The sequence below is a fragment of the Aulonocara stuartgranti genome, assembly GCF_965226115.1.
Source record: "Aulonocara stuartgranti genome assembly, chromosome: 12".
Classification (NCBI taxonomy): Eukaryota; Metazoa; Chordata; class Actinopteri; order Cichliformes; family Cichlidae; genus Aulonocara; species Aulonocara stuartgranti.
Window position 1 is genome coordinate 18,824,977 of NC_138948.1, and position 11,065 is coordinate 18,836,041.

At 41.8% G+C, this 11,065-nt stretch overlaps 2 protein-coding genes across 11 annotated transcripts in view; one reads left to right on the forward strand and one right to left on the reverse strand.

The window, feature by feature from the left end:
- LOC309719228 (membrane-associated phosphatidylinositol transfer protein 2-like) overlaps positions 1 to 7,505 on the forward strand; it is a 44,609-nt gene extending 37,104 nt beyond the window's left edge. For 6 of the 10 annotated variants that reach the window (XM_082555194.1, XM_082555192.1, XM_082555198.1 and 3 more), the window contains exons 17-25: positions 360 to 647; positions 1,197 to 1,345; positions 1,425 to 1,541; positions 2,026 to 2,142; positions 2,673 to 2,821; positions 2,995 to 3,144; positions 3,246 to 3,453; positions 3,580 to 3,708; positions 3,843 to 7,505. In XM_082555194.1, the coding sequence (XP_082411320.1) occupies positions 360 to 647; positions 1,197 to 1,345; positions 1,425 to 1,541; positions 2,026 to 2,142; positions 2,673 to 2,821; positions 2,995 to 3,144; positions 3,246 to 3,453; positions 3,580 to 3,708; positions 3,843 to 4,226 (1,691 nt within the window). In that variant the 3' untranslated portion in view covers positions 4,227 to 7,505. The remainder of the gene's footprint in view (positions 1 to 359; positions 648 to 1,196; positions 1,346 to 1,424; positions 1,542 to 2,025; positions 2,143 to 2,672; positions 2,822 to 2,994; positions 3,145 to 3,245; positions 3,454 to 3,579; positions 3,709 to 3,842) is intronic. The other 4 variants (XM_082555193.1, XM_082555199.1, XM_082555200.1 and 1 more) reach the window with 3 other exon arrangements.
- On the reverse strand, positions 4,640 to 10,327 carry arl6ip4 (ADP-ribosylation factor-like 6 interacting protein 4). The gene is made up of 5 exons (XM_082555203.1): positions 10,102 to 10,327; positions 9,703 to 10,026; positions 8,428 to 8,545; positions 8,259 to 8,328; positions 4,640 to 8,178 (listed from the first exon to the last, which is right to left on the reverse strand). Exons 1-5 carry the CDS (start codon positions 10,262 to 10,264, stop codon positions 8,122 to 8,124), a joined length of 732 nt encoding a protein of 243 aa, XP_082411329.1. The 5' UTR covers positions 10,265 to 10,327; the 3' UTR covers positions 4,640 to 8,121.
- Between the last annotated feature and the right edge of the window lie 738 nt (positions 10,328 to 11,065).

Sequence of the window (11,065 nt, forward strand, 5' to 3'; positions counted from 1 at the left end):
TGTTTCCTCTTTGTTTGAATGTCCTTTGAATTCCTCCTCCCCCTCACCCGTTCACTTCTGTTACCAGAACATTTATTTGTGCCTCATGTTACTGCGCCTGAACACTGCTGTTCAGCCACCCACAGTATAACCCTGGAAATGTGCTTAAACTGATTACGACATGTTTCTCTTCTGCAACAGCATCACTCTGCCCCATTTACCTGAGCGGTTCCTAATATATCTTTAGGGCTTACACAGTCGCAGCTCTTTTTAAAACTCTCCAAGCTGTCCTAAACTGTCACAAGTGAATTTGTATTCATCACATCATATATGGTTTCTTTATCTTTTTGTTATTTTTGCTGTTGTTTTTCCCCCCATAGCTGAATCAAACCAGGTTAACCAATCCAAAAAATACAGTCTTTTGTCCCTACTCGCCCTATCATCACAAAACAAATTCTTCCTGAAAACTCCTCCCACGTCCCGTAAGGAAACAAAGGCTTGCCAGGCCGCAGGATCTTCTGATGCATACGTAGCGGCAGAGCTGGACGATGAGGCAGACTCTAGTGAACCTCTAAGTCCCACCGGCCAGTACGAGAACTACCGGGCAGGGCTGGACTTTGCTATATCTGATCTGGTCTCACTGGACTCCCAGGCTGAAGTGGACCAAGGTATTTTTATAAGGAAGGGAGCTACTGAAATCAGTGTGAGGCTACGGCTCTCTTCCATGTGCTGCTCTGTTTTGTGCCACAGTCAAAAGACTCAGCGCTGCTCTTCCAAAAAGCCTCTTTGCCTCCCTTTCACTTCATTTTTCTAAAATGTAATTCACAGCGATTCAGGTGCATTCACTGTCACTGATGAGGGGTAATCCATAAATCTAGATGCTGCCGGGGCTTTTAAAATCATTCATCTTTTTCACACGCAGACTAACACAAATAACCACCTTCAGCTGCTCATGTAATCAGCTCTAACTATCGGTTCCTGTTCTCAGCCTTTGGATTTGCTGATAATAACCATTATAAACTCCTTCCTTTCCCTCCTGTAGCTGAAGAACTGCTGGGATTGGTGATGAGTGTGGCTGAAATTTGAATTCAACTTCTTTCTTTTTTTTGCTATAACATCAGGGGTGTTGCACCTTTCTGTGGCATCACATACCTCACGCTGGCTCTTTGAGTTTCATCTTACGTCTCTGTACCCTATTCACTCCATTCCCATTGCAGTTGCAGCACGCTGGTGGGGCACAAAGCGGCTGGACTTTGCCCTGTACTGCCCCGATGCCCTAACAGCTTTCCCCACAGTGGCTTTACCGCACCTGTTCCACGCATCATACTGGGAGTCTACTGATGTTGTGTCTTTTCTCCTGAGGCAGGTGAGTAAACAGCAATAATGAAAGTGTTAGGACTTATTCAAAAATTCTCAGTATGAATCACTGAATTGTCCCCTTTCAGGTCATGAGGCACGAAAACTCAAGCATTCTGGAGCTCGATGGAAAAGAAGTGTCTGAATTCACCCCCTCTAAACCTCGAGAAAAGTGGCTCCGCAAGAGGACTCACGTGAAGATCAGGGTGAGCATCTTATCTGGAAACAAAGTCTGTTTCAGAGAGCTTTAAAGTTTAGTCGGGGACACTACGATACCTGCCATCTAGTTACAAATCAAAAAATAGCCCTTTTGTTTTTCTTTTTTTAAATTCATTTCAATTTAAAATTTTAATAAAGCACCAAATCACAATAACTGTTGCTTCAAGGCAAAGACCCTACAATAATACAGAGAAAACGTCCAACAATCAGATGACCCCCCCCCCCCCCTATGAGCAAGCACTGGGTGACAGTGGGGAGGAAGATCTCCCTTTTAAAAGGAAGTAACTGCCGTTAGGGTTGAGGGGAAGGAGACGTGACAACACTCTGGACGACAGCCAAAGATTATTAATGACCAATTCCAACCAATATGCAAAAAAAAAAAAAAGTTGTTGGTATTTGTAGACTGTTTATGTTTAAATAAAGATAAAGCAACACATCAGCATTTTCCCTTTGTTTCTTCTGCATTGACAGAACGTGACCGCCAACCACAGAGTGAATGATGCCGTCTTCACTGAAGATGGCCAGCAGGTCTTGACAGGCCGCTTCATGTACGGCCCTCTGGACATGGTGACTTTGGCCGGGGAGAAGGTGAACATGCTTCTGTCTTTAGTAGCTCACCTGCTGTTAGAGATACCTGGGAAATCTGGGTTTGAGCTTTTTTTTTATTTTTATTTTTTTTTAAGTTCACTTCTAAGTGGATTTTAAGTCTCATACATTTGAGACATGTGTCTTATGTTTGACAAACAATCCAAAGTTCAGGTATATATAATGATTGCTGTGAAATTTTAGCTTCATAAATTTCAAGATATATTATTGAAAATTGGTCCGTTGACCCAGGACATCTTGAAATCTGAGCCACTGCTTGAGCACAAGTATGTCGCATTCACTGGCCTTACTAGAGTATTCACCAGTTGGCTAGTAGAGCCCTACATTTGAGCACTCACTAATAATGTGAAACATTTAGAAAACTTTTTAATGTGAAATATTTAATCATAAAAATGAAGACAATGTTGTTTTCATTCAACTTTACCTCTGGGTTGAGGAAATATGAAAAAAACTCAAATATCTGTCGATCAGCTGCATTGAAACGCTTTTGTTTCCTTTTCATTCCTGCGCAGGTCGACCTCCACATCATGACCCAGCCACCATCGGGAGAATGGGTGTACTTCAACACCGAGGTGACCAACAGCAGCGGGCGCGTGTCTTTTGTCATCCCAGAGGACAAGCGTCTGGGAATCGGCGTGTACCCGGTTAAAATGGTGGTCAGGTGAGATTAGCCTGGTACCAAACTGTTATTGTATTTTATATATTCAAGCTTTTTGTCCGTTTATCTTCACAGAGCCTGGTTTCCATTTGACTTTTAGCTCACTTTATTGCAGCTCATTTTTTCTTTAATCTTTTGGTTTCCATTTCCTTACTCTTTTTCTTTTTATTCACCAGGGGTGACCACACGTTCGCTGACAGCTACCTGACAGTTGTTCCACGTAGCACGGAGTTCGTAGTGTTCAGCATCGATGGTTCATTTGCTGCCAGCGTTTCGATCATGGGCAGTGATCCCAAAGTGCGAGCTGGAGCTGTAGATGTTGTCAGGTAGCTGGCTGCTCTACCTCTCCTGTTTTCTTGGCTTCACATATTTTCTCCCTGATTGAACTTTAAGATCTGGTGTGTCCTGCTGCTTCTCCTTATTTCAGGCACTGGCAGGATTTAGGCTATCTGATCATCTACGTGACCGGACGGCCAGACATGCAGAAGCAACGGGTAGTGGCCTGGTTGTCTCAGCACAACTTCCCTCATGGCATTGTCTCCTTTTGCGATGGCCTGGTCCACGACCCGCTCAGGCACAAGGCCAACTTCCTCAAGTCTTTGACAGAGGTCAGAGTGGGGATGGGAGAGGGGACAGTGAGTGTTTTAAATAAAGAACCGAAGCGACAAATGCTGACAACCCGTTATTATTTTAAAAATGTACCCATTTGTTTAGAAGAAGCCAGGATTGAACATTTCTCGTCTTAATTTCTCCGATTTCAGGCACACATGAAGATTTTTGCTGGCTATGGATCAACCAAAGACATCTCAGTCTACACCTCCATTGGCCTCCCTTCTTCTCAAATATACATTGTTGGCAGACCTTCTAAGAAGATGCAGCACCAGTGCCAGGTATCACTTTCTGCAAACGACCCTGTTAATAGTCTCTTCTCACATTAAAAAAAAAAAAAACTAAAGTAAAAGCTCAAGTCACCGCAAAATGTGTTGCTTTTTAGTTGACAGTTGTTTCTCTGATCCTTCAACAGTTCATCACAGAGGGATACGCAGCTCATCTGTCCCAGCTGGAGTACAACCATCGCTCTCGGCCAGCCAAGACCACCAGTGCACGCATGGTGCTACGCAAAGGCAGCTTTGGCTTGGGAGCAAACAGTGACTTCTTGAGGAAGAGGAACCATCTGTTACGCACCATCTCCTCTCAGCCAGCCCCCAGCTCTCCGACGGGCAGCATCCACAACAGGCCGGAGCGCACGCAGAGCCAATCAGACAGCGAGCGGCTGGAGCGGGAGCGGCTGGAGCGCGCTCACAGCCACGGCCAGGGAGGGGCCCAGCGCAGCATGAGCATCACGGCCAGCTGCTGGGGCCGCAGCAGCAGCACCAAGCTGGAGCCAGGAGTTTTCAGCTCAAAATGAGACTGGAGACACGATGCAGGGTTCGGGAGAGTGACTTACAAATGCAGTGCTGAGGAAGAGACGCAAAGTGACGTGAATATAAACGCAAACAGTGGAAAGCAGTTGGCTTCTTGCACCAGATAGGTAAAATACCATAAGGAAAAAAAATCAGGTGCTATAAATCACTCTTTATAAAAACTAACACCAGTCACATTCAGCACAGATATTTATGGGCAGAGCATGAGGCAACATTCATGATAACACAGACCAACATTTCAAGAAGTGTTGCCCCAAGGCGGGAAAGTGCACACAACCAAATAAAGCTAATATTGTAGGGATCCAGGCTGTTTGTACTGTTTAGTAAATATTTATTAGTCTTGAATACAAGGTCAGTTTTGCTCCTTCAGCACATGGAGACAGTTACTTACACACACACACACACACACACACACACACAAGCACGCCCCATGCAAACAACACAGTTGCTACAGTAGCAGCTGTAACCAACTAACGTGACCAATGCAAGCACAACAACGACTACAGAGACGAACTTTGTTTATAGCAGTTTTAAAGCTGCGTCCTTTTTAACGCGATGATCAGGTACGTTCCAGTCAGAGAGCGGAGCTGAGAATCAGGTGAAGCTGATTCGTCAATTTAGTGTACACACGGAAACAATCGAGAAGCCAAAATTAATTTTTGTTAGATTTCTTTTTTTAAGGAACACCGAACAGATTTAACCCTCTCAAGGCAGGCGTTGCAGATTTGCAACAGTTAAAAGCTAACAACCTGATTACCCCACATACATATTTTATGAGGTTTTTTTACTCAGAAGTACCACTGCAGGTGTTCTTTTGTGCATTAGCAACAAAAACTTAATTTGAGCCTGAGAGGGTTAACATCTTTACACTCCCGTTCTGCTTGTTTTCTGGTCGCCCCTTAGACACGAAGAATCATGTAACGCAACACGAAGCAAAGCGCGTAATTACCCTTTAACTGTGGCTGCAGCTGAAACTGTTCTTGGGTTTTATTGCATCTCACACTTCACTTTATGCCATCGCTGCCGTACCCTCCTGAATGAGTAGCGTGCAGCTCTGCTATAGGGAAAAGCAGTACTGTAAGGGAAAGTGCCAAAGTGAAGCAGTGCTGAAGGATAAGCCGTCTGTGGATGCAGAGGAAAGGAGGGCTCTCCTGTGTAAAAACAGAAACATAATAAATGGGTTAGTTTGTGTAAGTATGTAGTTGAATGCCTTAACAAGGCTTGTACATAATTGTTACATTACAGTGCAGATCTGGTATCTGGTCCACTGAAGATCAGTTTCAAGTGTCTTCTTTACTCTGGGGGTAAACACCGTCTCATTCAGGATATACTTTATTGATTGATGATACTTGTTGTTATTTAAGACTATAGAAATTTTAAAATGTATGGATTTTTTTCGTGAACAAAATGTGTTTTAAGATTACTTTATCTATGATGTGTTGTTTTTTTTTTTCCCCCTCTTTCCTTCAAACTTCAGTTGCAGCAACCAAACCTCAGAGGTCTTTGCCTGGCACAGTGTTGTATTTCTGTTATTTTATCTCTCAGATCACCAGAGTTGTATCAACAGAACTTGTGTCAAAATATTTTTTGTTTTTGTTATTAACTTTTTTTGGGGGGGTTCAGGATATGGCTTGTCTCTCTCTTGTTTATCCCCAAGCTGTAAAATGAGGTGTTGAATGTTCTCATAGATAATCCTCCTTAGGTTAAGGTCTCTTTCTCTGTGTTGCTGCGCCTTTAGGAAAAGAAATGTGCAAATTGTAAATCCTGTACAATACGCTGTTGAAAGTAGGAACACAGAGCTAAGATTTTGCTTTAATACCGTTGGCCATTTATTTTCTAAAGCTGGTTTAAAAACAAAGTTGTGATTTATTCATTTAAATAACATTTATTTGTACCTCTAGTAATCATGTACAGACAGAGCTGACAGCAGTGGACCAATATGGGCTCAGACACGAGGGGGAAACGTGCAATATTCCCGAGTAGCACCACCAGATCTTACAGACTGTTGAGGAAACACGTCACAGTGCATTGACAATCAGGTGAACAGGCACATGGTCTACAGACGTCAAATTGCAGAGGGTAACTCACCTTAAAACGGCACTGCCCTAATTTTGGCTGTCGGGTTTTCTCCTGCAGAGAGACACGCTGTTTTGTTGTGATGTTTCCATTTTAATATATGGGCATCTAGACAGACACACTTAATATTTATAAAACAGTCAGCCTGGTAACAAAACAAATGGTTTACATAAGTGCAATGAACAGCACGTTTACAGATGATGTAACCTTCAGTTTGCGTTGGCCCTCTTCAGAGGTGTCATTTTAAAATTAGCGGTCCTTTTAGAGGCTTCACTTTGTGATGCAGTTGAATTGTATTGTGCTGAGATGTGTTTCTAAACATTTCATCCACTTCACATTTTCAATAGACGACGTAAGACATCCTAGATCAAAGGCACCTGTAACCTCTTTAATCAGCAATGATTTTATTTTATATTTTTGTCAGCTGGTTGAGGAGAGTGTGACTCATGCTGTACTTCTGTCCCTCTGCATTTTGACCTTGACAAGAATCGGCTTAAAGCCATAACTCTTTAAAAAACAAAACAAAAAAGAAAAGGAACAGGAAAAAAGCTGCTTGTTGAAGAATAGCTCTTTGTACATTTATTGTAACTTGAAAACAAAAAAAGGACAGTCAGTCCTGGAAAACATGCAGTCATCTAACATTTTCAGCTACTGAACCATGCTCCCTGATCTGAAACGCCTGGATATTAAAAATCCAGAGAAGCGATCCGTGCAGTTTTTGCCACCTCTGGGCAGACGATCGCTTTGATTCTGCTACCAACACACACATTACCAGAGGCCTTACATTTCCCGTTTTACTGCCTTACATTGACCATTGTGCGGCGAGAACGTACGCCGATCACGCCCCGAACAGACTTCACGTTGAAGGACGTTGTTCGTGTTACTTTGTGGGAAAAGATGGAGGCCATATTTTCTAAACAGGACTTTGGTTTGTTTGACTTTTTTAAAGGAAATTTATGAAGAAGAAGAGAGTGGGACATAATTCACCAACATTAGGCAATCCCATCGCTGTCTCCAGCTCCGCCTCCAACAGTTATCGTTCAAAGGCTGTATATCTGCACCACAATATCATGCTTGGAAAATATTTTACCTGTACAGGGTGTGTATCTTGTAGGTTTTGGATAACTACATTTTACCCATTCCCTTGTGTTTTTATGTACAGTGTATAAAGAACATATAAAGAACAACTAAGGCATTTGGGCTTTTTTTTTCTTCCCCACTGAGTTGAAACGAGGATGTTTTTTTTTTTTTTTTTTGTTGTTTTTTATGAGAGCAGGAACTGAAGTCAGACTTTACTTTCACAAAGAAATGGAGATTTATTTAGAGAAATTAAAAAAAAAAAAATTGAGATACAAATGTAAGACAACCATGAGGTGGTGTGAGAAGGTGATATCAGACAGCTGAACTGGACGCTTATCTGGGATTAATCATTACTTAAAGCAAAGATTTTGCACATTAATTAAATTAAATGAAACTTTTCTATGAAGCTCAGTGTTACAGAAAATCAGTAGCAATGTCTTTTGTTGAAATCAAAAATCTACTATAACAGAATCCCAGTAAGATCCTTGTTGTCAGCAGTTTTATGTAGGCACTACTTTCTATCTACTCGATTACATCTGACAGCCATTACAAGCAGCTCACTATGACTTCTACCGTGTGTACCTCAGGAGAGCATCACAGTATTATTTTGCTATCACTATTATTTGATATGAAGTGCATTTCAGTACACTGACGAGTTGCTTTCTGCAGAGCTGTTTAGTGAAGGTGCTCTCAGGCTGATGAAGCTGAAGGTGACATCATCTTCTACCTGTTGATGCCCAGTTTTCTCTGGAAGGCATCCCCGTCTCCCTTCGTAGCTTGCTGTGAGATGAATAAAGTCTAGCTGTTAACAGTTATAACGGCACATTACTGCAATTACAGCTGAAAGGTTTCTGTCATACCTTGTTGATGTCTTTTTGTTTCTCCCGGCTGACTATCTCCTCTATGATCTCCCCCTCTCCTCTCACCAGTCTGTAAGACAGCAGAGGGGAAAAAGATCACCAGTTTAACCAGGGTGGGTGAATTCTTCCTCCAAACTCCCACTCTTGTGGCACGCTTTCCCCTGCTTACCTTGTCCTCCCTGTTTCAGGGTCCACCACCCTGCGGATCACGCTCTGCCTGGCTTCGTACTCCTCTTTGGTGAGGGGCCTCTTAGTGGAGAGACGGGCCTTCTGCTCATCTGTCATGACTGGAGAGGCAAAAATTCACCAGATTCATTTTTGGAAAAAAGAGAGGAGGGAAATAACCAGATAACGATATCAGAATGAATATCAGAATTGATGGTACTACATATACTTTGAGTTAATAAAGGTAAAGGCGCTTTCCTCCAGGAACTTGAGCTTCCTCACACAGTCCTAAAACACGCATGGTGATTCTAACATATGTGTGAGGTAGATAAAGTGCTTAAAGTTTACAAAGTAAATGCTGAATGAATGTATGGTTGAAAAGTGACTTTTAGTCTAAAATTTAGGCTGGCAACAAATGCAAGTGACAAGTAGACTGATTGGGATTTGATTTACCAAGACCATCAGAATGAACTAGATGTGAAAAAAAAAAAAAAACATTTTTAGTTAACTAAAAAGGAAATACACATTCGGCCACAGCTCTTAATTTAAACCCAGGTGCTTTCAGTGCCAGAAACGCCTACCTATGCAGTCTCTTTACAAGCATTTGTGAAAGAAGGGTCATTCTAAAGAGCCTGAGTGTGGTGCTGTAACAGAATGCTGCTGTACCAACAAGTCAGTTTGTGAAATCAACTTGTGATGGTCAAATTATTATAAAAAAAAAAAAAAATCAATCTTTCTACAAATCAAAGATCTTCAAAAACGGGATCTCAATGTCGTCTGTTAACATCACCACTATAAACAAGAAGGGTTCAGAGCCAATGTAATCTCGCTCCACCTTGAACCCATCTGCAACTCCTACCGCTGGTGTCCTCATTCATGCTCCCCATCAAATGCTTTATTTAGATCTATAAAGAAAGAGTGCAGCTCCTTCTGACCTCCTTTAAACGTCTCCATTGACACTCTCAAAGCAAACATCACATCTGTAGTGCTCTTTCTCTGAATGAGGTCATGGTGCTGCTCATCACCTCTCTTCTAAACCCAGCTTCAACAACTCATTCCCGCAGCTTTGTGGCCTGCCAGCATTATCCTGCTCTGCAGTGCACTACTTCTTAGACTAGGAAGTAATGTGTCCTAATAAGTCCTTATGTTTCACAAGCTGCGAAACAAATCCCACTCTTGATTTATCAAACATAAAAAACACCGTTATTTTGTTGTGTCAGACTTTGCGTGACCAGCTGATCCACTGAAGTGAAGTGTGGGGTTGTGTGTGATGTCCTACCAGGCCCGAGCTCCACGGCCCCCTCCTCAGTTTGCCACACCTCCAGGTAGGATGGAGGTTTCTCTGCTGGGCTCTGCTTTATCTCTGCCTTCTTCTTCATCTTCTTCTCCTTTTTCTTCAACTTCTTCTTCTCCTTCTTGATCTGCTTCTTCAGTTTCGCCTTCTTCTTCTTCAGCTGCTGCTTTTTCTTTTTCTTCTTCTTGGCTTCGCTCTTCTTCTTCTCATCGCTTGACGAGGATGACGACGATGAGGAGGAAGGGGTGGATGAGGAAGATGAGGAAGAAGAAGACGAGTGCCTTCTGCGCTTCTTTTGTGTTTTCTCATCTGGGGGAGAAACAGAGAATATAACCCAATGATGAGGTTGATTTTCCTGTGAATGCTAGCATTTCATTTTCCAACCTTTGCTCCTGTGCAACGTCTTCTTTCTGCTCCGACTCCTGCTGTTGGAGGAGGAAGACGAAGATGATGGAGAGGAGGAAGAGGAGGACGAGGATCGTCTCCGTTTCTTCTTCTCGTGTTTTTTCTCTCTGCTAGCTCTGTCGGATGGTCTGCTGCGGTCCATGGCTCACAGAACAACTGTTTACAGACCGTACTGAACGACAAACACGGAAGTGTGCACGTCAAATTCCTTCCGTCGCCTTCTCGGATTGAGGAACCTAGTTCCCACTTCATTTTTATTATTATTATTATTATTATTATTATTATTATTATTAATGCTAAATGTACCTGTATATTGTTTACATGATCGAAATAAATTAACAATTATTATAGTTGCAGTGTTTTATTATGAAACACTTTGCAAGGTAATAGACTCACTGTCATCTACACATCTCAAACTAATACACCAAAGTGTCGTCATCTTAAAACACATCTTTATTAAATACATTCCGTTATTATCTTATTTAATTTGAGATATTTATTAATTAAATAATTCCAGTCTGTTTTGGTTCATTTCCAAATACCAGACTGCTACAGCCCACTTAACAACCAAAAAAAAATCCCCTGGGGCTCACCCAAATTATAAATCTTCACTCTAATGAAAGTACAGGACGAAGTATTTCCTTGAAAATTTTATTCAAATAAACAAACTCCCTGCAACTGGGACACAAACTTCAACACAAGAGCAGAAAATTAAAAGTAATGAGTACTATCAAACTATCCACTTCTTTTTACTAGTTTTTTTATTTATTCATTTTTTTTTTATTCACTTTATATAAATGAATGTACATAAATGTAACTGACCACAAAGAATTAATGCAGTTCTGAAGGTAAAAAGAGGGGCCAACCCATTGCTAGGAAAGTATACCTAATAATGTCCACTGAGTGTATGCTGTCAATTTTAATTAAGACTGAGGTCATTGTC

Bases quoted from the DNA above. Each gene is read 5' to 3' on its own strand.
- arl6ip4 (XM_082555203.1), bottom strand. From the start codon at position 10,264: ATGGACCGCAGCAGACCATCCGACAGAGCTAGCAGAGAGAAAAAACAC. The intron at 8,329-8,427 runs GTAAGCAGGGGA...GCTGTCTTACAG, and splicing joins CCTGAAACAGGGAGGACAAG to ACTGGTGAGAGGAGAGGGGG. The intron at 8,179-8,258 runs GTATGACAGAAA...TTCATCTCACAG, and splicing joins AACAAAAAGACATCAACAAG to CAAGCTACGAAGGGAGACGG.